This window comes from Papaver somniferum, unplaced genomic scaffold, assembly GCF_003573695.1.
Source record: "Papaver somniferum cultivar HN1 unplaced genomic scaffold, ASM357369v1 unplaced-scaffold_119, whole genome shotgun sequence".
Lineage (NCBI taxonomy): Eukaryota > Viridiplantae > Streptophyta > Magnoliopsida > Ranunculales > Papaveraceae > Papaver > Papaver somniferum.
The window spans coordinates 2,845,215-2,869,535 of NW_020620936.1; the positions used below are offsets into that span (position 1 = coordinate 2,845,215).

General features: G+C 35.7%; 1 protein-coding gene across 1 annotated transcript; it reads right to left on the reverse strand.

Moving 5' to 3' along the window:
• Positions 1–6,648: 6,648 nt before the first annotated feature.
• LOC113330805 lies at positions 6,649–10,139 on the reverse strand. Its single transcript, XM_026577617.1, has 4 exons — positions 9,575–10,139; positions 9,431–9,520; positions 8,289–8,678; positions 6,649–6,692 (listed from the first exon to the last, which is right to left on the reverse strand). The coding sequence occupies exons 1-4, from the start codon at positions 10,137–10,139 to the stop codon at positions 6,649–6,651; spliced, it is 1,089 nt and encodes a 362-aa protein (XP_026433402.1).
• Between the last annotated feature and the right edge of the window lie 14,182 nt (positions 10,140–24,321).

Sequence of the window (24,321 nt, forward strand, 5' to 3'; positions counted from 1 at the left end):
AGCAAAGATGATTTGATTCACTTGAATCGGTTCATGAACTTTATAGCCACGGTTTTCTTACTGCATTCCTTAGTCTTTATAAGTTTAAGTTCAGAAATAATCTTCAGATATATAACCTTCTTAAGTTCGCACACTAGGTTCGCGGACTTAAGAAACCGGGCAGAGTTTACAAACTCCAGCAGAAAATCTCGGCAAAAGACCTTCCGCCGTTTCGCGGACTGGAACTCACGCAACTAGTTTGTCAACTCCAGCAGAATTTCTCGGGATGAGAAGTTCGGCAGTTCGCGGACTGAGTTCGCGGACTTGGCAACAAGCCATCTTCTGGTTTCTCTTGATCAACAAAGTTCGCAAACTTTGGTTCAAGGGATAGGACTTATGCACATATGTGTTTCCACAACAATACTTATGTCCATCATTGGTTATGTAATCTAAACTCTCTTTCCAATTATTGAAACATTCTTAGAGGACGTTATATAGTTGTTACACCATTTCCCGTCAAAGCAATTTTCAAGATGATTGAAACATACTAGGTAAAGATAAACTTGATCGAAGCGAAAAGCTTACCAACACATATTTCGAGATATAGGTAGGCGAGGTATACTCGACTCGAAATATAAAATATGTATAATAAAGTTTATATGTAGCATACGACTTTTTGTCTCAAGAAGTATGAGATAGAGTAGATAGACTTTTGATTGATAAATTAGTTCAAGTCTTCACATACCTTTTTGTCAAGAAGTTCCACCAGTTCCCTGAGTAGTTCTTCTACTTATATGATGAATCTCCATGAAGTCCTTGAGCTCAAATACACTTTCTATCCTAGTCCCAGACTTAGCTATAATAGACTAAAAATCAATACTTATAGTTTTGATCACTAACATTGACAAACATGCTTGAGATAACAATGCATGCGAGGTCGACCGAGCAATGCTCTAACAGGATACCTAAGAGGACTTATGTAGTCCAAGTTTGAAACGTTCCACTCCATTCCCCCCCAACTCTAAACGCTCCATAACACACAAAATGTAACATAAATTTGGTATACAATACCCATTTGATTTCAAAAGTTATTACATCAATAATCCCAGCAATCAGCATCAGTGTTGATATTTCGACTGTAGAATTAAAAAACGAGAATCCACCAATGTATTTTATGAAGTAATTTGAGATAATTAAAATGATTACACTCGCAGTACCTGTCGACTAACATATTAGAAGCATAATGTTCAGAAACCCAATTGAGGCAGGGATACAAGAAGATAAACTTAAAATCATACCACCTATAAAAGTGTAAAAACTCAATTTAACCAAATGTTCTGACTGCATTTGATATCCTCTGAAGATTTTCTTCATGCAAATGTTAAAAATGCATCGATCTAGGTCAAATACGTTTATTCATATAATGAAAAATATTGACTAACAACAAAAATCGACATACCTGACAAACAAGTAGTTGATAGAATTCCTTTATTCAGTAGGGTAAAGCTTAATTTCAAATTTAAAATCGAAAATCTAAGATGCAACATGATTGGTGATTGGTTTTTCTGATGAATTTGATAAGAAATGATTTTGATTTTGTGGGTGAAAACATGTGAAGGTTTCAAATTTAGGGAAAATTTTAGACATGATGTTTTCGGTACAAGATGTATTGGGTGATGGATCGACCTCTCCACTGTGTATATAAAGATTTTATCCGACCTCTCCAAACAACTGGGTAAGAATTATGGAAAGAATGTTTGAAGAAATTGTTTTTGGAAACTGGGATGAAGATAATATTAGTCCGAATGATGGAAATATCCTTAGTTTTATGAAGATCCACATGAATACCGAATTTTCCGAAAGTTTAGATGTAAATTAGGCTAATTAGCCTTATTTTTTGTATATAATTAAAAATTAAAAAAACAAAACATTACTCGCTTTTTTTTTTTCAGAGATGGGTTTTTTTGATCGGTAATTTTTTTTGTTCTTGCGAGTTTCGAACTCAGGTCACTATAACTGGTTTCTTCACCCAATAACTTTACCATTGTACTACAGTGACACCGTTCGAGAGAAGTTAGACTCTGAGTTATCTAATTTGACCTGATGGACAAAACATCAGATCCTCAGGCCATAGCTAAATAATTGGCAGTTTCTAATTACATGGGTCATAGATCACGACTAACTAAACACGATACTATAACCTGGCTATTTAAATACTGATTTTGTGAGCTTGACTAGCTTACATGTTGACTAAAATATCATGAAAGGATACAAAAAAAATCGACAGAGGTTACGACCGGGGTGATACGCAGTATAACTCTAATTAAGCCTTTTATCACCCAGATAGTGGGAGATGGTCAATTTATTGACCCTTGGTGTGACGGGTAGATCACTTCACTGGGTTCTGCTTCTCCAAACCCTTTGGTTCGTCCTGGCCCCACTATTAAAGTTTCTTACTTTATTAATTCTACTACTAGATCTTGGGATGTTAATATATTAAACACCCACTTTGATGATGCTTATGTTGAGAAGATTGTCACCATTCCCTTAAGCCAGATATGTACTCCTGATAGAAGGGCTTGGGATCTTTCAAAGAATGGTAGATTTACCTCTAAATCTGCTTACTTGGGACTTCGAGGGCTCATGCCTTCCCCTTGTAGCTCTCTTTGGAAGTGCATTTGGAAAATTAATGTTCCTTACAAAATTCAAGTTTTTACCTGGAAAAACCAGAAATGCTTTACATGCTAGAACTGTTTTACATACTAGAATGCTGATTCTTTCTGTTGATTGTACTAGATGTAGTGATCCTTATGAGTCTGTTCTGCATGCTTTGGTTCTTTGCTCTTTCGCTAGTCGTGTTTGGTTTCTCTCTTCGTTTTGTGTGAACCCTCAGGCTTTCAGTAATAAGTCTTTCATTCATTGGATGATGTTTTGGTTAATTGACCCAGTTTCTAAACTCCCTGATGGAGATCAATGTTTCTTTGTTGCTATTCTTTGGTCTATCTGGCAAAGTAGAAATAACATGTTTTTCCAAAACATCAAAGAAAACCATTCTACTGTCTGATGAGAGATAAAGCCATGTTATTAACTATGAAACTCTGTCCTATTATCCCCCATACTATCTCTGTTGGTTATTGTGACAAATGGATACCCCCACCTACTGGTTGGATTAGGTGTAATACATATGGAGCTTATGATGATATTTCTGGGCATAATGGGGTATGCTATGTGATGAGGGACTTTTCCAACACTGCCTCCTTTTGGGCGTCTATAGTTTTTGAAGTAAAGTTTGCTGAAGAAGCTGAAGCCAGAGTTATTTGGGCAGTCTCGAAGAAAGTTGTGGAGCAAAAGCTTACTCATATCATCATAGAGAGTGATGCTCAGAATCTTATCAATCAATTTTCTGTTAGCCTGTTTGATGGAGATTCCAGAATGGATGCTATTTTTAAGGACATTCAGTTTTTCTCTTCTAGCTTAGTTGCTTGCTTGTTTACTTTTCAACCATGAGTTTGTAACTTTGTGGCTCATGAACTAACCCATTGGGCTAAAACAAACAATTCTACTATGTACTGGTCTGTTCCTCCAATTTGGCTCTTGCCAATTGTTGAAGGGGACCATTAGCCTTTTTGAAGGCTTTTGTTTATAAAAAAAAAATTATAAAAAAAATTAACAAGCGATAAAACACCAAGGTGACCATAATTTATACACAAAAACTCCATCCATAAGTTTGATATCTATAAAAAAACTATGTATTGCCTTAAAATGGAACAAAAACTCCAAATTATTAAATTAGATCCATTTAATCTTTAGAAAGTACCCAGCTTACCCTTCTACTATATTTCTTCATCTCCCGTACGAGACTATCCCTTATCTTCACCTGTCTCTATTTCTGCTACTCCATCTCCTCCTCCCCCTCCTCCTCTTTCACCACCACCAACAACACCTTATCCTCCTACTTTTATACCACCACCGAACCCACCATCATCTTCTGATGCATTTGATTTTCATCGAATTAAATCAATTTCAACTTTGATTTCATCAAAATAAAAAAAGTCTGATTCTCAATTGTTTGCAAAATCGATTGAGTTGATTCAATTAAACCAATTTACATATTCATTTGATCCAGAAAAGACACAAATGAGTTTCAAATTTCATATATTTTATCTTCAAATTAATTTCATTCAAAGAATCTGCAAAAGAAACGGAAAAAACACAGAGAGATGGAGAGTTTGCAGATACGAGTGTTAGAGCACTGATCGGTCGAACTCACAAGTGTTTCTATCTCAATCTTGTGTAAACATCCCAATTTTTCATACGTACATGGTCCACGAAAGTTCGGTGCGAAATCATATCCAAAGTGTTCTAAGTGTTAAAGTCTTGTATGGGCGTATATTAGGTCGTTGTTACCGCTTTATAATGAAAAATCAATTAGACTTGCTTCACTAAGTCCCAAAATGTGAGTTAGGCTTATAATCCACTAGTTAAACATCCACTAGGTCGACTACCTAGCTGCCCATGGTTAGCAGGCACAACTTTGGTTATATGTGAGATTAATAACCCATGAACCTAGCTCATCAAAATCCACTCATTAGTATACTAAAAGTACACCATCCATGTCCATTTTTCATCCTAATAACATGAGTGTTATTTCCAAGTCCCCCAACTCAAAAATTACGACACTATTTCTAGCTTTGTTCCCAAGTCTTTCCTTCTACCTAAAAGTTATTGGTTTAAATGAAATCTTTTGGAATTTGGTAATAATATCGGATAATTTTAATAATATAAGAATATTGTTTTTAAAAATGGGAATATTGTAAGTTTCAATATTCATAGTTCAAACAATTCATTATAATATCTACCATCTCTTCTTCGGTTAATTTCTCATTGATATCTAACGCCTTGGTTCTCCATCGTGGAAAGAATTCTGTAAATGTCTCATTGGGTTCTTGTCTGACCGCCTCCGACGAATAAATCTTCGTCTAGGTGCGTGGATCCGTTCAAAAGTGAGGGTGGTGATGAAGTTTAAAATGTAGCAAGAAGCAAACCCATTTACAAGCCACCTCATCTCAGGGATAAAAATACAATGCCTCCTACACAACCATCACCTAGGTTGAAGTCTACTATACAAGAGGATGAACAAAATGTGATAAGAACAATAGAGGCCGATCCAGGTAAGTCTCTAACTCATTCTGTTGAATCAATCAGACTGGTTAAGGGTACACCACCTGAATTTGTAAATAAGTCGTCTTTCATTCCACTTTTCGAAATATTTCAAAAAATCCAAAAAAAATTGAAAAACTAAAAACCCAAAAAGATTTTTTTTGCAGGAAAAATGTTTTGAAGAACAATATACTTGGTATAAATAAAGTGTTTGAGAATACTGACAAGCCGTGGGGACTGTGGAACCACCAAAAAGAAAAACCTGAACCGGCTAAAGAAGTAAAGTTTGTCAATCAAAACAAGAAAAATCAACCTTTAAGGGCACCTCAGAGAAAGAAGATGGATATGACCAAAATGTGGATACAATGTAAGAGTGTGCCAAAACAGTAGACCAAAGTAGTGAATTTAATTGAAGAGAAACCACTGTAATTAAAACCAAAGTGGATGCGGAAGACCAATGATAAGAAGGAAGAGAGATTCAAAATACATGAAGATGAGATTTTTTCACCAAATAAAGGCAAGACGACGAATCCTCTACCTAAGGAAACAATTTTTTACAAGGACGTTTTATTAAATTTGAAAAATGATGAAGCAACTAATCAGAAGCCAAAGAATGATTTTCCTAGCATAAAGTTCAAGAAAGCAATTTATCAGAAGGAAGTGAATGATTTTCCCAGAAGAAGGTCCAAGAAAGAAACTAATAATAAGACAATGAATAATATTCCGAGCATAAGGTTCAAGGAAACAATTAATCAGAAGGTAATTAATAATTCTCCCAGCAAGAAAGATATGAATCAGAAGATAGTGAATGATTTTTCCAGTACAAGGTTTAAGAAAGCTATTAATCACAAGGCAATAAATGTCTTTCCTAACATGAGGTTCAAGAAAGCTACTAATAAGAAGACAATGAATGATTTTCCGAGTATAAGGTTCAAGAATGTTGTTAATCAGAAGGTAATTAATGATTTTTCAGACATAACGTCCAAGAAGATGAAGCAAGCAGAATTTCTAGAAAATCCGAGAATCATACAAAATAGAAGAATTGTTCAACCATTTGATCGAGGCAGCCAACATGATCCAGGCCCAACAAGTGTTACTCGACCCAAGAAATACCATACCTCGGTGGGTGTCCAAATCTATCTAAGGACGGCGAACACTCATAAAACTTAAGGAGAATTTTTAAAAGTCCAATATCTCTCTCATAGTGTTAAGTAAAAGTTTAGGGGGAGAGTCGTCATCATGTTTGGCCCCTTTTAGTCAATCAGGCAGGCAAAAAAAACTAGGGGAAGAGTCATCGTTATGTCAAGCCCTCGTCAAAAAAGAAAAAAAATGAATTATTATTTTCAGTTTTATAGCGTCAAAAAAAAATCATAAGGGCACCATCATCATCATTAGAGCATTTCAATCTCTTATTACAGTGTTTAGTGTTGAAGTCTTTTTCAAGTAAATAATCTAGAGAGAGATATGCCAGTCCACTTGTATGTCATCTTTAATCCTGTATGTTATCTCCTAAAGTTCTATGGACAACGGACGTCCAAACGGATCTAGAAAAACTGGAAAAAAAATGAAAAAAAAAATGAATGAATGAAAAGAAATGGTTATTAAACAGCCACTTGGGAAAATTGAGTAGCAGTTAAAAGAGATAGAGGAAAGGAAGAGTCGCGAGGAAAATTGAAGATTTGAAGCATCGAAGGTCATCCCTGGAAAGCAACAATATCGTGAATCATTTTTATAGTTTGAAGCTAATAGGTGAAATTAATTATAGCTGGGAGGATTGACAGATTTGAAAATTTGGATGGAGACGGTAATATTTTTGGTGGCATCTATCAGACACGTGGCAGGTAGGATTCTTAAACTTTTGTATATATTGAGTATTTTGTTTTTCACCTTTTGTTTTTGAAAATTATTTTCTAAGATTTGTTTCTTAATTAAAAAAATAAAAAATAATTATAAAAAAATGGGATTTTCTAGCATTATTAAATAAGAAATTAAAAATATTTAGTAAGTATTTATTAGGACCATGTGCTAATAATAGCTCTTTTGCAAGGTCATCAATTACAGGGTTTCCCAAGATTTTGGACGCCAAACCCAAAGAGGAAGTGAAAGTGAAAGTGTACTTTCTTCGTAAGGATTGTGGCAATCAAGAATGCATGGGGCAATTCGTATATCCCAAACTTCTAATGGATCGCAGCAAGGACCATACATTGCAATCGAGATGACGTAGCATTTTTTAGAAGAATCATTGTAAATAAATAAAGAGCCGCTGGTTTTCACAATAGCTGGTATGGCACGAGTACCGCTTCGACGTGATTTCTATCATGAGGATATGTACTTGTGCAAAATTTAAAATAATCCGGGTGAACTTTCTAGTGTCATTCCGGGTAATTTATAAGTGAGGAATCCAACAACATATTTGTAATCGTGTTAAGGTGCAAAATAAGTGTGTAAGTCTTTGGCATTCAGTTGCACGCAAACCTCTGCCAAAGAGGGGCAACTGTAGACACCCCAATTTTACATACTACATGGTCCACGAAAGTTCGCTGCGAAATCGTATCCAAAGTGGTCCAAGGTGGTGTTTGTTTGCAGCTGACTCATCTGAGTCGTCTGGATCTGAGTGAAATCACCTGACTCATTTAGATCTGACTCACTAAGGTCTGAGTCAGAAAATATGTTTGTTTTGTGAGTCAGATCTGACTCAGATGAGTGGATTTTTTTGGACAGAAAATGCCCTTGTGCACATTTCAAACAACTTGTTCACTACCAGTCTAACAACCTAAAACTTCAACCCATGAGCAAACTTTAGCTATATGAGATTTTTAATTCCATAAAACAACTTCTCTAAACAGAAGTTAATTATATTAGATTTCAATTTAATAAATTACATTGGCTTAAACTTCTCAAAATAAATTACACAGAAGTTAATTGCTCGGATTTTTTATGTAACAAAAGTTTTATGTAACATCACAAATTGTTCACTACCAGTCTAAACAACTTCTCTTTTTGATGGAATTAAACATTACCAAACAATAAAATCTAAAGACTTCATTCCTACAAACATAAAAGAAGCAGAAGCAACAAAATCTAAAGGAGGCTAGCTATCTCATCACGTAAGTTGTTCATATATATCTGCTCTTGTCGTCCAAACAGACGAGGTGCATTTTCTTCCGTTTCCGCTTCCACTTCGACTTCCACCTGTGTCTCATTCATATCAAATGTCTCATTCTCATATTCTTTAAATAGCCAATCATCCAATGCATTACGACGTAGAAAGTTATGTATTGACATGTAAGCATTGACGATATCTCTTTGAGTCTCAAATGAGTAAGAAGGCATTTTACTTAAGACGGGAAATCTTACTTTCAATACCCCGAATGCTCTCTCAATCACATTCCTCAATCGAGCATGGGCTTGATTAAACTTCTCCTCTTTTTCTGTTGGAGGTACTCTTCGATAATCACCTATCCAATACCTTATGTTGCGATATGGACACATAAACCCCTGTTTATGAGTGTACGCAGCATCACATAGATAGTATTTTTCTGCAAATTTTCAACAAAAACATTATGAAGTAGTACTGGTTACTAAATGACAAGCCAATATAATCAAAATAAATTACACAGCTCAGTGGAGCCTAACAGAGGATGAAACCAAAATGATTAGCAAAGGGCACAATGAATGATGAGGGATTGGGTATGTATCTCTTATTTCTTTATAACCAAGAATACAAACATTCAGATGAAACTGTACTTAGGGGATATTACCAACAATAAATCCTAGTTGCCCTCTTTGTAGACAATTTTGACAAAAGCCTTATTCACCTTTCTACGAAATGAGGGTTCTTTTGTTTTTGCTAATTCACAAACTTTATTAATTGATAGCCAAAAGACTACAAAGAAGATAGCTAAAATAAAAAAAGCGGAAGACAAACAAAGAAATCCACATCAGGCATCTCTACTCTATCCCTTGCAGAAATGCAGATCTGAGAAAGCTTACACTTTAACTACAACATCATATATTCTAACACTGGTAAGTTTGGTGGGTAGTTTAACAGGTGGTTCAAAGAACAGATTCCCCATCCCAACAGGCGCAGGGGTGGCCTGAAATAATCTAAGTAGAGTTCGATATTGTGATCAATTGATGAACACTGCACACAGCCTAAGATGGAAAATACTTGGACTGAATGTTATAATGGCAGCAATATATAAGAACGCAGTGCACAAGAATCTAAATAAAATTGAGTAAAGAAAACAAACCCAATGCAGAAAAATTGGACTTAAAATAGAGATGTTACCTGGTGGAGGTAGAGGAAACTTGAAAGATGGATCACGCACTGCCTCGGTCAACACTCTCGAGTCATGAGCAGTGCCTTCCCATCCAACCACTACATACAAAAACTACATATCCCAATCACATATCGCAAGCACGTTTTGGCTACATTCTCCTCTTCCCCTTCCTCTATACGGTGTTTGCTTCTCGACTGGAATGCTGGCACTAATTAGAGTGCCATCTAATGCACCAACAGAACCTTTGAAAGCACCTTCTCTATGACGTTTATTCCTTTTAGTTATAGTTGGCTTATCAAATACATTTGGTGGAGGAACTAGGACTTCAGCAGACCATTTCTTCATAGCAGTCAACACTTCATGAAAATACTTACTAAATGTTTCACCTGAATGTTGAAAGTGATATAAAATTACACGATTCCTACAATTGTGCCCGATTGTGTATAGAAACATTGCCATCTTCTCCTCTACTTCTAAATACTTGCTATCCTCTAAAAGTCCTTTGGCTCGGAATTCATTGCATAATTGAATAAAAGGAGCCTTAGTCATTCTCAATAGGTTGTACATATTCCTTGGATTTCCTTCTAACAGATCTTGGGTGAAAGCCTTTCCCGTTAAAATTGACTTCTTGTACTTCGGGCGTACACGCCGCTTAGCCTTTTTAAGTTGCTTCACTAACAAACATAAAGCTACCAGTTGAGATAGTAAGGTCTTCATTTTTATGAAAACAACAAGTAGATGGAAGCATTATGAAGTAGTAAGACTCTGAAAAATAGAGGAAGGCATTACACAACCACATAAGAAAAAAAAAACGAACCAAAATTTATCGTCTTTTTCTTGGCGGCTACAGGGGTCTTAACACCTCTTTTGGGAGTCTAGTGTATAAATGAATTCTATATATAAATGAATTCTAGTGTATGTAGAATATGAGTATCTTCTAGTCATGCTATATATAAATGAATTCTAGTGTATGTAGAATATGAGTCACATACCAGAACAACTACACAAAAGAAAGAAAAACAAACAAGAGAAGTTAATTTTATTTTGGGCGCAAAGAAGAAGATGGCCAAGAAGAACACTGCAGTCATCTTATGCTTTTTCTTAGTTCTTTTGATTTTCTCCGCGGGTATAGTACTTACAAACAAATTAGAGTACACATCCATGAATGTATTGTATTGCATTATTGTAAGATCACACAGTAACTACGATCGTTCTAATTTTGTTTTTAATTTTTTCTGAAATTGATGCTAGTTCAGGTTGAGGATTTCCAGTATTACAGTAAAGTATCTGTGTAACAAGTGGACAATCTGATGCTATCAGTTACAGTAATTGAAAGCGGATAAAATAAGTTTGCCCCATGAAACAATAGAAATCTCTAAACAAATTTTTTGACCGAGTAAAAAAAAAACTCTAAACATATTTGTACCTAAGGAACATGATTCAAACAAATATAAAGTGCTCAACCTCCTCTAAATGTTCACATATAAAAATAATAAACATGATTGAGTAAGAGATGATTACCTCATCAAAAGGATTAGATCCTGGGTTTTCTTTTATCTCCTCTTGTATCCGCTGCATAAGAAGAAAAAGTAGCATAAGTGATTACACATTCAGTAGCAATTCAACTCACGGTGAGCAACACATAGAAAAAGTAGCATAAGTGATTACGCATTCAGTAGCAATTCAACTCCTGGTATGGTACTTGCATTTTAACTGGGTGAAACAACAACATACATGTCTATATCAATTCAACTAGCATCTTAGCTCTATTATACACTAACTGGGTGAAACAACAACATAAGTGGACTCGTCAATATCAACCTGAACTAGCATCTTAGCTCTGTTCTACACTAACTGGGTGAAACAACATAAAAAACCATCAACAAACATAAAAATGAAACCCCAACTATAAATCTACCAAAATATACAAAAAAAAATACTTGTTTAACTGATTTTAACAAAATACAGAAAACCCTAACTATCAATCTACCAAAATACACAAAAAAAATACATGACTAACCGATTTAATCAAAAATACACACAACCGTAACTATCAATCTGCCAAAACACACACACAAAAAAAGACATCATTAATCGGTTTAAACAAAATACACAAAACCCTAACTTCCAATCTACCAAACCCTAACAATAATAGCATCATCAATCGATTTAAACAAAGAAAAACCAAACCCTAATCATCATCCACAACTTGTAATCAGATCTGTCTGAAGAAAGAGAGAGAGGACGAGTGGATGTGAGATATTCTTCAGATCTGTCTGAAGGATAAAACCCATGTTCCAAATCACATAAAACCCATACGAAAATGAATATGGATGAAGAATTATACCTGAATATGATAATGATTCTAAACGAAGGTGATTTAAAGATGAAAGAGATGAAACGAGGGTGATTTGAAAGATGAATATGGATGAAGCAGATTTGAAAGAGATGAAACGAGGGTGATGATGGATAGAAATCAGTGGATTTGATGAGAAAGATGCAGGAGATATCAACTAGGTTTTGGTTCTGTATCACCCATCTCTTCTGTCGACAAAGAAAATGAGAAATGAAAAAAATTTGTTATAAGCTGTCGAGGGCATTTTTGCCAATTCCAGCGACTCAGAGGTACTAGTGAGTGACTCAGGGACATGGAAGTGCCTGACTTTATAAGGCCCGAGTCATGGGTTAGCCTTGACTCAGATGCCGAGTCAGAGGTTGTAAAAAGTGCAAAACAAACAATCTGACAGCTGACTCGGCGCGAGTCAGGGGTTGACTCAGACCCAGATGCCGAGTCAGCTGCAAACAAACAAGGTCTAAGTGTTAAACTCTTGTATGATCGTATATTAGATCGTCGTTACCGCCTTATAATGAAAAATCAATGAGACTTGTTTCACTAAGTCCCAAAATGTGATTTAGGATAATCCACTAGTTAAACATCCACTAGGTAGACTAGCTAGATGCCCATGTTTAGCAGGCACAACTTTGGTTATATGTGAGCTTAATATCCCATGAACCTAGCTCATTAAAATCCACTCATTATTATACTAAAAGTCCACCATCCATGTCCACTTTTCATCCAAATAACATGTGCGTCATTTCCAAGTCCACCAAGTCCCCCAACTAAAAAATGCCGACACTATTTCTAGCTTTGTTCCCAAGTATTTCCTTCTACCTAAAAATCCTTGGTTTAAATGAAATTTTTTGGAATTTTGTAATAATATCGAAGCTGCTGCTGTCGATGCTGTTTCAGAGATTGGAGCTGACATGGTTTCAGAAAATGATGATGTTGTAGCTCTTTCCACTGAACTTCTCAACGCGGTTTTGCAAAGACAGTTCACGACTATCACCAGCATACCACATAAATGTAGGTTAGCTTTTTCATGGACGATGAAATATTGTCTTGACAAGGTTATTACTTTCCCTGGGAACATGACAATTTGGTTGAAGCTTGTTCTCCTCCCAATCTGTACCCTTGCCTTGTTCCAACCGATAACTTCATCCGAGAAGAAGTCTGGCAACATGAAACGCTTGCAAGTCATGGCTATAAACCAAGCCCTTGTTGTTTGGAAGGAACCTAATGGCTGCTCTACCCTGGTGAGTAAACTTCTCCAACAGCCTTTGCGTTTTGGTTCGAAAAAGGAAGACAAGAAACAAAGAGCAGCTACTTTATTGGCTTGTCAGAAGAAGTTGAGTTGTGGTCATTTCGCTGTAGCTATACGGGTGTTGTCTTCGTCTGGGGTAGCACCATGTGATGAGAATACATTACAGGAACTACAGGATAAGCACCCACCTGCACCTCTCCCTGTGGTCTCCGATGACGCTGTTTTGGTGGACCCTATCACTGTTGACTCACGGGATGTTTTAGAGGCTATTAAGAGCTTCCCTAAAGGCACACCGTGTGGTCGCGACGGTTTGCGTGCACAACATTTGGTCGGCGTAATGAGTGGGTATGCAGTAGCTGTTGCAGACAAGTTACTCGTTTAGATTACAGGGGTGGTCAATCTTTGGTTGGCCGGTAAATTCCCTGCGGCTTTTGGCGAGTTTATTGCTAGTGCATCCTTGGCTCCGTTACTTAAACCTGGTGGTGATATTAGGCTTATTGCTGTCGGTACAATTTGGCGTCGGTTGGTTTCGAAAGTGGTTGCTTTATCTGTCGGAAAGGACATGTTGTCTTACTTGGGTGATTACCAATTCAGAGTTGGTGTGCCTGCGGGTAGAGAAAGTATTTTACATGCTGTAAATCGCTTACTTGAGATGCAAGGTCACTCGGATAAAATGTCAATGTTGCTCATTGACTTTTCTAATGCTTTCAACATGGTGAGTAAATCTCAACTCATCAAGGAAGTTCGTCTCCATTGTCAAGGTATTTCTCGTTGGGTAGAATTTTGTTACTCGAGGCCTGCTAAACTCTATTACGACCATTATATTTTGTCCTCTGCCCTTGGAGTTTAGCAAGGAGACCCTCTCGGTCCCTTTTTATTCGCTTTGACACTTCACCCACTGGTGAAGATTATTGCTTCTCAATGCAAACTTGATTTGCATGCTTGGTACCTGGATGATGGTACTATTATTGGTGATACTTTGGAGGTTGCTAAATCCTTGAGTATTATTGAAATAGAAGGACCATGCAGGGGTTTACATCTCAATGTAAAGAAAACAGAAGTTTTTTGGTCTTCTATTGATCCCAGAAGCACAGCCGACGATGTTTTCCCTGCGGATATTAGTAGACCTTCTAACGGTGTCAAACTTTTGGGTGGACCGGTGAGTTTGAATCTGAACTTTATCAGTGATATGATGTTGAACAGAGTGCATAAAACTGTTCAGTTAATGAATGCAATCAAGAAACTCAAAGACTCCCAAAGTGAGATGCTATTAATTCGCAATTGCACTGGTATGTCTAGATTATATTTTACAATGCGTACTATCAATCCTGCGGCCCTGCAACCATCCACTGACCTTTTTGGTGATCATTTACTTAAGTATTTGAGACTACTAATCACGGGTGATGGTGCGGGGTTTGGTCCTTTACAGCAACGATTAGCTACCTTGCCTATCAAGGATGGCGGACTCGGCATTTACACCATGGCTGACACCAACACCTACTGTTACCTTGCTTCTCAGAGTCAGACTACTTCGGTACAGAAGGTGATACTTGGAAACTCATTCTCAACGGACAGAGGTTCTGCTTATCGCTTTGCACTTCAGAGATTCATCCAGGTATGTGGATTACCTTCTACTTATTGTGTCAATGATACTCCCCCCCCCTTCCATCCACTCCCTATCAGTTACTTATTTTGATGTGGTTAAGAAGCAAATTCCAGACCAATTTTCTATCTCTGCAAGAGATTCCATCTTGTGGCAGTGCAATCGTGTTAAGCATGCTCAAGACTATTTATTGGTTGTACCCATTAGTGGGCTCCATCAGTGCCTTGGACCCAGACAGTTCAGAGTTGTGCTTTGTTATCGTCTTGGCATCCCACTTTTTGTTGAGAATAGTTTGTCCCCAAGTTGTAACAAATCCATGGATATGTTTGGGGATCATGCTCTTCATTGTGCTAAGGATATAGGCTCTAAGTTTCGACATGATTTTGTTCGTGACATAATCTTTGACATTTGTTACAAAGCTGGTGTGCCTCCGCGTAAAGAAGTTTCTCTCGATTTTCTGACGGATGATGACAAAGATTTGAAACCTGCTGATATTCTTGTGCTCAATTGGGAAAATGGAAAATATGTTTGTATGGATGTCACAGGTGTCTCGCCTTTTGCTGGTGAAGGAGTTCGTCCATTTATCCCGGGGAAAGCTATATCTAGTGCAGTTTCACGTAAACACATTAAATACTTGGACAAATGTATTTCTCATGGCCATGGTTTAGGGGTCTTAGCTTTCTCTACTTTAGGGGAACTTGGTGAGGATACTTTGTGTTTTTTCAAACGTCTAAAGAATTGTTTAATTAGTAATGACGCTAGTAGTGGTTTTGGTAGCTTTATTTTTCATAGATTAGGAATTGTTATTCAAAAGGGTGTTGGCGCCCAACTTGTTGCTAGGTTGTCAACGAAAAGCTTTGTATGAGATTCATCACTAATTAAAATATTAAATTTATTTATTTTAATAATATAAGAATAATACTTTTAAAAATGGGTAATAATATTTAGGTTTTTAATTTGAACCGTTTGATTTTAAGGCATTTGATCCAAAGGTTAAGACTAGCTAATTCATGGGTTTAGGGGGAGGAAGAAATTCGGTAAAATTATAGTGAACATAAAGAAAGGGCTAGAATTTGGAGATAGCATTTGAATGTTAAAACTCTATCTCGAAAGCATATACTGGTCTGAGTATGAGTACGGCCTGGATACGATTTTGCGATGAAGCAGCAGCATAGTTGGTAATCTCGTTTAATAATCTAAGTAACATTTTATTCTTTTGCTACAGACGAAAACAGGTTAGTGTCATGATCTTATTATATAGTTTATCAATTAGATGACTCACTTGATGTAACGTGATTTGCAAATGAAATTTGAAAACCATTCATTCATGTTTTGATTTCCTTAAGGTTAATTATGATTTTGTCTTATATCATCACATGATTAAGTGCTTCATGTCTTTATGCTAACGTGTTTTTCATGAATGGATGTGTGCAATTAGTTGATATGCATTAGTTATCCAATAACAACCATACTGCATAGGAGAACTTGTGTAGCTCTCGCAATTACGGAGCTGCAAATTTTGATAGCTTTATTTTTGGCAGAAAGGGCTTAGATTGATCGGTACAACTCTCTGTTCTTGATTTTTCGTTTCATAACAATAAGAATAATAATTTCATCGTAATAATAATAAAAAAAATATTACTTATATTTCATTAAATAGATTATTTTTATTTTTTACAAAGGATCAATACATATCGGTGGAAACATTGGTGGAAGGTAACCGAGCAACAAGCTGGGCCCCAACACCTTTCTGAATAACGATGCCTAATCTGTGAAAAAGAGAACTGCTTTTTTTATAATTAACATTATGCCTAGCAAGGCAGTTTCTCAACCACTTGAGAAAAAAGATAGTGTCCTCACCATGTTCACCTAAAGTAGTGAATGCTAATACTTTGAAACCGCTTAATAATAATAATTCTTGATAATAATAGTTTGGGTGATTGTTATAATTTTATTAGTCTCCGTCTTGGTAATATTATTATTTTTTTTTAGAATTTAATTTAGCTAATTCAATCGGGATATCTAATATTTTGATATTTTGCAAGTGATAATTGTACAAAATTGATATTTATGCATTTATTTATTTTATATATTATAATCCAAACCCTAGTATCCCGGTTATAAAGTAGAGGCCGATCTTCGGATTGGACGAGTTAGGTGCCTCACACTTTCCTAACCCGTATCTTGGTTCCCGGACCTTTCTCTATAAATTGGACTAGTGCTTCTTTTGGGTCCCAATTCCCTAAGTTGGGTGGCGGCTTCCCTTAATAATAATTTCCAAGTGTATTTTTCATTTTTTATATTTAGAAATCTTAACGGGTTTCGACGGTATCTACAACTTGTTTTCAAATTTAGTTGTCAAAACTATATATTGATTTCTAGTCTATATTTAGTTAAGTCTCGGATTAGGATAGAATATGTAGTTGATAAACGGACATTGCGGAAGTCATCATTGCGTTCTACCTTTGAAGGAGAAGATCAACCGAAGCTTTTGGAGAACTTCTTCAACAAAAGGTAAGTGAATATTGAATCACCTATATCTCAAGTTATATTCATCTTTTTTATCAATGAGACGATGTCGCGCAACTAGTTAGACTATTGCAAGCATATCAAGAATTTCGAGTCAAGTTTATCTTGTTAATTAGTTCTCGAAATATGACTAAGCTTAATGAACATTTGTTCGTACTTGATGAATTTCGGTTAAGAACAATTAATTTTTCATAATCTAAATCGTGATTCAAGATTATCATTAGAAAATAGCCTGGAACGGTTATATACTTATATGTATCATTGATGTTATTTGGGAATGTTTCGAATTGGATTAAAGAAATATAGAAGTACTGTAAATTCGGATACAAGACAATATACATATCAGTCTTACAAACTAGGAAAATTGTTACAAGTCTGAAGACGTAATACATGTACTAGTACACGTAACAGAGTATCTATATGTTGACAAACAAATTTTTGGTACGCATACCCATATGCACACCTTAAAAAGTCTGTGATCTCGTGAACCCGGATCGGTACGCAAACCAGTACGCGTACTAGAAAAGAACTATTGGTCCCGGAATCAGTTTAATATCCATACTGGTACACGTACCATAAAATTTTTGTGAACTCCGGAACTGGTTATTGTCTTAAGGTATCCATACCAGTACACATGGCTGGCGTAAAAATTATGTGAACCCTGGAACTCGGTCATGTCATAAGGTATACATACTGGTACATGTACTTTGACTTAACTGTTCACGAACGGGTTATTTATTTATACTTTATACATCTATACATACCATGTCGATTAAATTCATATGCACATAAAATTATTTCTCCGAGATAATTTGCATTTGAATAATCTCTAAAAACACCATAGACATATTTGATCACATAATTGTGACTCGAGTTAAGTCTTAAGTGTTATATGAAATTGCTCAAGCTTATAGTTCAGTTGGATAATTTCGACTAACCATTCATGAGCGTGGGCTTTGTACACGGTTAGGTTACGGTTCATCCTAACCAGAGTGTATATATTTTTATGTTAATCAGATTCAAAGATTCTTCTAACAGTGGATATTGTTTGCTTGGTTCCAAAGATATCTTAGCATAAACCTAAAGAAACCCATGCTTTCAATGTCTATAAAATGGGAATCTCAAGTAATTGGGATCTTTGAATCCCGACAATACTTTCTTGGTGTGTCCTAGTTGTAAACTAGAGTCGTCCTCTTCCTAAAACCCTATTAGGGTTTAGCGACTACAAAGAATTCTAGGGATTCGTGAAGCCAGGTCCAACTATTGTTTATCTTGATAGCTTGAGTATCCTGATCTTGATTGATTTTTGAGCTTTCTCCATCAATCAAGATAGATAGAAATCATCAAAGTTCTCTTCGTCTAAGACTTTGTTAATTCCACAAGTTCAATACTTATGAGGTGAATAATAATCTAGGATGCACTTAGGGTAGCATAAGTCTAGCTAGACTTTGTCTATGGATATCGATTTCCAGTCTCACCTTTATCTACGATCAAAAAGAAAATCACACATATATGCTTATCTGTGGGAGGTAGATTGGTTTAAAGTCTTCAATTGAGTTGAAGCAACTCTTAGGCTGTAAAGGTCGTCAGCTTAAGGAATCAATTGCGCGGAGTCCTGCTGGGATTCAAGAGGCATAAGGAGCGCGACTATAACTGAATTGCTGTGAGGGTTTAATTCAGTCTCAACTACATTTCATTCCAAAGTTAAGTAGGCTAGTGTATGTATCGGCTTATTACAGTTTGGTGTTCAATTTGGACTAGGTCCCGGGGTTTTTCTGCATTTGCAGTTTTCTCGTTAACAAAACTTATGGTGTCTGTGTTATTTATTTTTCCGAATTGTATTGTTTATCTTTATAATTTAAATATCACATGATGTGCACTAATCAATCAAAGTAGATACATCCATCCTTGTTTGTTGGTTACGAATTGATTGATACTTGGAAATTGATCTTTGAAATTACCAAGTACTCTCACCCGTAAATCAGGTTCACAGAATTTTCTCTGTAAACTTTCTGATTGTGAGAGAAAGAGATATAACTCCGAATATTAATCCTTGATTGAGATTCATTAAGTTGAACTCTCGGAATTATATTTAAGTTTGTCCATACAGGTTTCCTAAGAAAAAGTTGGTGGTGTATTTTGGTACCCCTGCGTTTTCAATTGGTATCAGAGCAGGCAAACACGTTAAGACCTCATAAGTCTGTGTTTGATACGTTTGAAGAAACCTGTATCTTCGCACAAAGATTATGTCCACTAAAGATTTTTATTACACCAAGTGTTTGGGACTTACCTAAAAGGATAACTCCTTAGTTCATTCTCTGAATCCAAAGGAAAAGAACTCATGTTGTCAGTTTCTGATAATATGCTTCCCATAATTATTGATGGTTCAATATTATAATCTCAGCTGGAACTTACGAGAAGTTTGAAAAAATCTACTGAGATCATTGATTTTCAAGCCTCTAAAATTAGAGATCTTGAGAAAAAGTGTGTTCGGTATTTTGATGAGCTTGATTACTCCCTTGATAGGGAAGGTGAACTCTCTATTCATGTTAAAACCTTTTCTAACAATATCCAAAAACTTGTCCAAGAAACTACTATTCAGCATGAAAAGATTAGTATGCTTGAAGATACTGTTAGAGAAAGTATAATAAGAGAAAACGTTTACTCAAGACTCATCCATAAGAATTGGATTCCCTTTGTGTTGAAAAAGAGAAAGTGGATACAGATCTCCTACTAGCTCAGGAACAGTGTATCTCTTTGAAAGAATTAGATTTTGTGTTAAAAAGTAAAATTCTCTCATTTCCTGAAGTTACTGCCCCTGTGGAATTACCTAGCATTGAGAAAGTTACTTCCAAGAAGATATCCGTTAAGAAACTCTTACGTAAATCGCCAGCGTCTAAAGAAGATATTAGTAGAGACAACGTACCAACAAAGGTTTCTGTTCCACGAGTTTGTTCACACTATGGAAAGAAGAATCATATTGCTCTGAATTGCTATTCTAGAAAGAAGCAGATTTCTGACCTTCAAAAACTTCTTAACTTTGCAATTAAAGAAGTAAAAAATCTGACTTCAATGGATTTTAATTCTGCAGAACGCCAGAAAACTTATGGGAGAAATAATTTGGGTGATTCCTCACGAAAATTCCATAAGTATAATAGCTTTCATAATGCGGTGTCTAACAACACTACAAATATCAGTTTTCTACTGATAGTGAAGGTAAATCTAGGAGATCCAAGTTCAGAAAATAGAATCCAAGTGATTCTGACTCTCTGAAACGAATCTCAAGAGGTTCTCGTCTTTCTCCTCGAGTAAATCCTTCTTCGGAAAAACGTTCAAGTAAAGAGGAATTTTTTGGTACTAGTGGTGAGACTCTTTCTCACTCTGTTGTATAATCTCGACAGATGAGTCCTTGAAACTATAACTTGAGAGTTACAAGGACAACACACATATCAGAGGTTGTTTCTGATATTGAGATTGCTCAAGTCTGATTCTTGATTGACTATATTTAGTTGCGTCTCTTCAGAAAAGGATTAAATATTACAATAGGAAAATATTGTCCATTTTTGTATTAGTAATTCCTTTTACAACAGTACCCTTCTAGTGCTCTAATCTGTAGTGTCTCTGTGAAATACTTGTTTTATTGAGCTGAGAATCTGTTGTTATGCGAAGAGTAAACTTGTTTTTGTTTTAGCTATCAACCCGGTAACTTCCTCTTGTTCTGGATTGTTACCAAACCGGTTCACGCATCCTAATATAGAAGAGATAAAATCTTAGGGTTTCCTTATAAAAGGAGGTAGAGAAATCCTATTGTTCATAAACCTTTGGTTGAAAGAATAAATAGTTGATTTTTAGTTTTCATTTCTGCGAAATAATGGAAAACTCAAAGAGACCTCATGAAACCATCGTCCTGGATGAAGATGATACAAAGGAAGGAAGCTTTTTTTATGAAACAATGCTGAAAATAATTGCTTTAATAAAAGAACATAACTCATGGATTGTTGATTACCTTAAGGATATGAATCACGCTCAGAACGACTCTAAGCTTGAAATTGCTAACCTTCAGTTCAAATAAAATGAACTCATCGGTGGACAACACAAGATGATCGAGAAGCAAAAGGTTATGATCAGAAACCAAAAAAAGTTAATCCCGGAATGTACAAAAGTTAGGCAACATATTTGTATTCTAAATCGGAAGGTTGGCATATTGAGTCATGAACACAACATATCAACCATTCAATGGGTTAAAGATGTTGGTGACTCTTTCTTCGATGGAGTTGCAGAAAGGTAAGAAGAAATAGATGAAGTCTAAGATTATGAATTTCATGTTATTTTCTTTTGTTTCTTTTTATTTTCTAGGAAACTTCTTGTGAAAATTTATTCTTACTTTTGAGAAGGATAACTAGGGTTTGGTACAACAAAAATTGTGATTACACAAGCTATTTCCAACGTTTTTCATCTTGCATGTTTTTAGATTTATTTATTTAAATTCTAGAGGTTTTGGAAGATGAACTTGCAGTATGTAATCATTATTGGTTTAATTATTGCAAAAGTCTTATGAAATATATGTGTCTTTCCGTTTTCGTGAATCGAGCTGATATTTCACATATGCTCAGAACATAAATCTATTATGTTTTTTATAAACTGAAGATTGAACATTCTCTTTGAGAATTTTTCTCGTAGTATCGATCTACTCGTGATCACACTTCTGTGTTATTACTGCATCATACACTCCGTAAGATTTTCTTATGTTGAGTCATACCGATTAAAATTATCTCTTTGCTCGTACCTAGTGTTGAGATTAATTTAAGTCGATGTTCACAATAAAAATCCATGTGATTTGTTAATATCCGACAAAATCCTTATTTTTTCATAAAGTAAGGTCACTCATGTTGTTCTCTTGGGAATGACATCAAACGGGAGAGAGTTCTTAAAAGAACTTGTGCTTAATTGCTATATCTTTGTGGGGTGTGTAGCTGTGGAATTTACAGGGGATGCTCGTATCTTAAATCTCCTAGATGAGCGCTAAGTATTTTCTTACTATGTGATATCATCTAAAGAAAGTTGATATGTAGCACCTTTAAATCCTGAAATATCTTTTGGTTAAATTCATTACGATCCCATGATTTTTGTACCTTTGCCAGTTTTTATTGACAAAAAGGGGAGGATTAATTAGTAGTTTCACACTACATCATATGGTTTACGGATCATTATGTAGGGGGGGGGGGGTGAATCAATAATCGATAGGTGAAACCTATTATGCAAAAGATGTAAGTATTGATTAAGGGTTAGAAACATATCACCGTAATATTACTTCAAAGTTGTGATACAATTAAGCTTTGGAGAAGATAATAATACTATGTTTCTGTATAACAATGATTGAGAATATTTGTTTTCAAAGTTGTTATCCCTATGGATACGGATCTTCAACAACAATTATGCTGAGTTGAACACGTTCAAAATCGTTGCAACTTTAAGTAACGAAGAGTTCAGGGAATTGAAGAAACCAAGGAAATCAAGACATGATGGATTCAAGGAGTTTTTACAACTTTATTTTTTATCCATATGTATTGATAGTTTTGTCACTAAAATTGACAAAGAGGGAGATTGTTGGAGCATTGCTCGGTAAGAACTCACAAGTTTTGCTATCTCAGTCTTGTTGTCAAATTTAGTTGTCAAAACTAAATATTGATTTCTAGTCTACAATTAGGTAAGTCTCGGATTAGGATATAAGATGTAGTTGAGAGACGGATTTCACGACAGTCATCATTGCATTCTACCATTTGAAGGAGAAAAGAAACCAAGGAAATCAAGGCATGATGGATTCAAGGAGTTTTTACAGCTTTATTTTTTATCCATATGTATTGATAGTTTTGTCACTAAAGTTGACAAAGGGGGAGATTGTTAGAGCATTGCTCGGTCGAACTCACAACTGTTGCTATCTCAAGCTTGTTGCCAAATTTATTGTCAAAACTATATCTTGATTTCTAGTCTATAATTAGTTAAGTATCGGATTAGGATAGAAGATGTAGTTGAGAAACGGACATCACTGCAGTCATCATTGCGTTCTACCATTTGAAGGCGAAGATCAACTGAAGCTTTTGGAGAACTTCTTCAACAAAAGGTAAGTGAAGACTGAACCACATTATCTCAAGTTATATTCATCTTTCTATATACGTACAACCTGTGATATTTCAATTATAAAGATAAACAATATAATGCCGGAAACAAAATAACACAGACACCAGAAATTTTATTAACGAGGAAACCAAAAATGCATAAAATCCCCAGGACCTAGTCCAGATTGAACACTAAAATATATTAAGCCTCTACAGACACTAGCCTACTTCAAATTAACTTCAGACTGGAACGTAACTGAGACCGAATTAAACCCTCCCAACAATTCAGTTACAGTTGCATTCCTTACGCCTGTACAATTGATTCTCTTAGATGACGTCACACCAACTAAAAGTTGCTTCAGCTCAATTGAAGACTTTAAACCAATCTTCCTCCCACAGATAAGTCTATATGTGTGATTTCCTCTTTGATCGTAGATCAAGGTGAGATTGGAAATCGATAGCAATAGACAAAGTCTAGCTAACCTAAAAATCCGGATTTATGTAGACCGAAGTGCAGCCCAGATTATTATTCACCTCACAAGTATAAAACTTGTGGAATCAACAAAGTATGAGACGAAGAGAACTTTGATGTTTTTTATCTATCTTGTTCAAGTGAGCAGCTCAACAATCGAACAAGATCAGGATACTCGAGATATCAGATAAACAATAGCTGGATCTGGCTTCACGAATCTCTATGAATTCTTTGTAGTCGCTAAACCCTAGAACGGTTTAAAGAAGAGGATGACTCTAGTTACAACTAGGATACACCAAGAAAAGTAATGTCGGGATTCAAAGAACCCAGTTGTTTGAGGTTCCCCTTTTATGGACATTTAAAGCAAAGGTTGATTTAGGTTTAAGCTAAGATAATGTTAGAGCATAGCTCGGTTGAACCCAGCAAGCGTTGGTATGTCAAGTTTGGTTGTCATCTTTAAGTGAACCAAAACTCATCTAAGAGTCGCTTGATTATGTACTAGAGACAATTTCGTATAGGTTAGACTGGAAAGTCTAGGATTATGAGACATACAAGTATTACTCGGAGACCTGAAGAG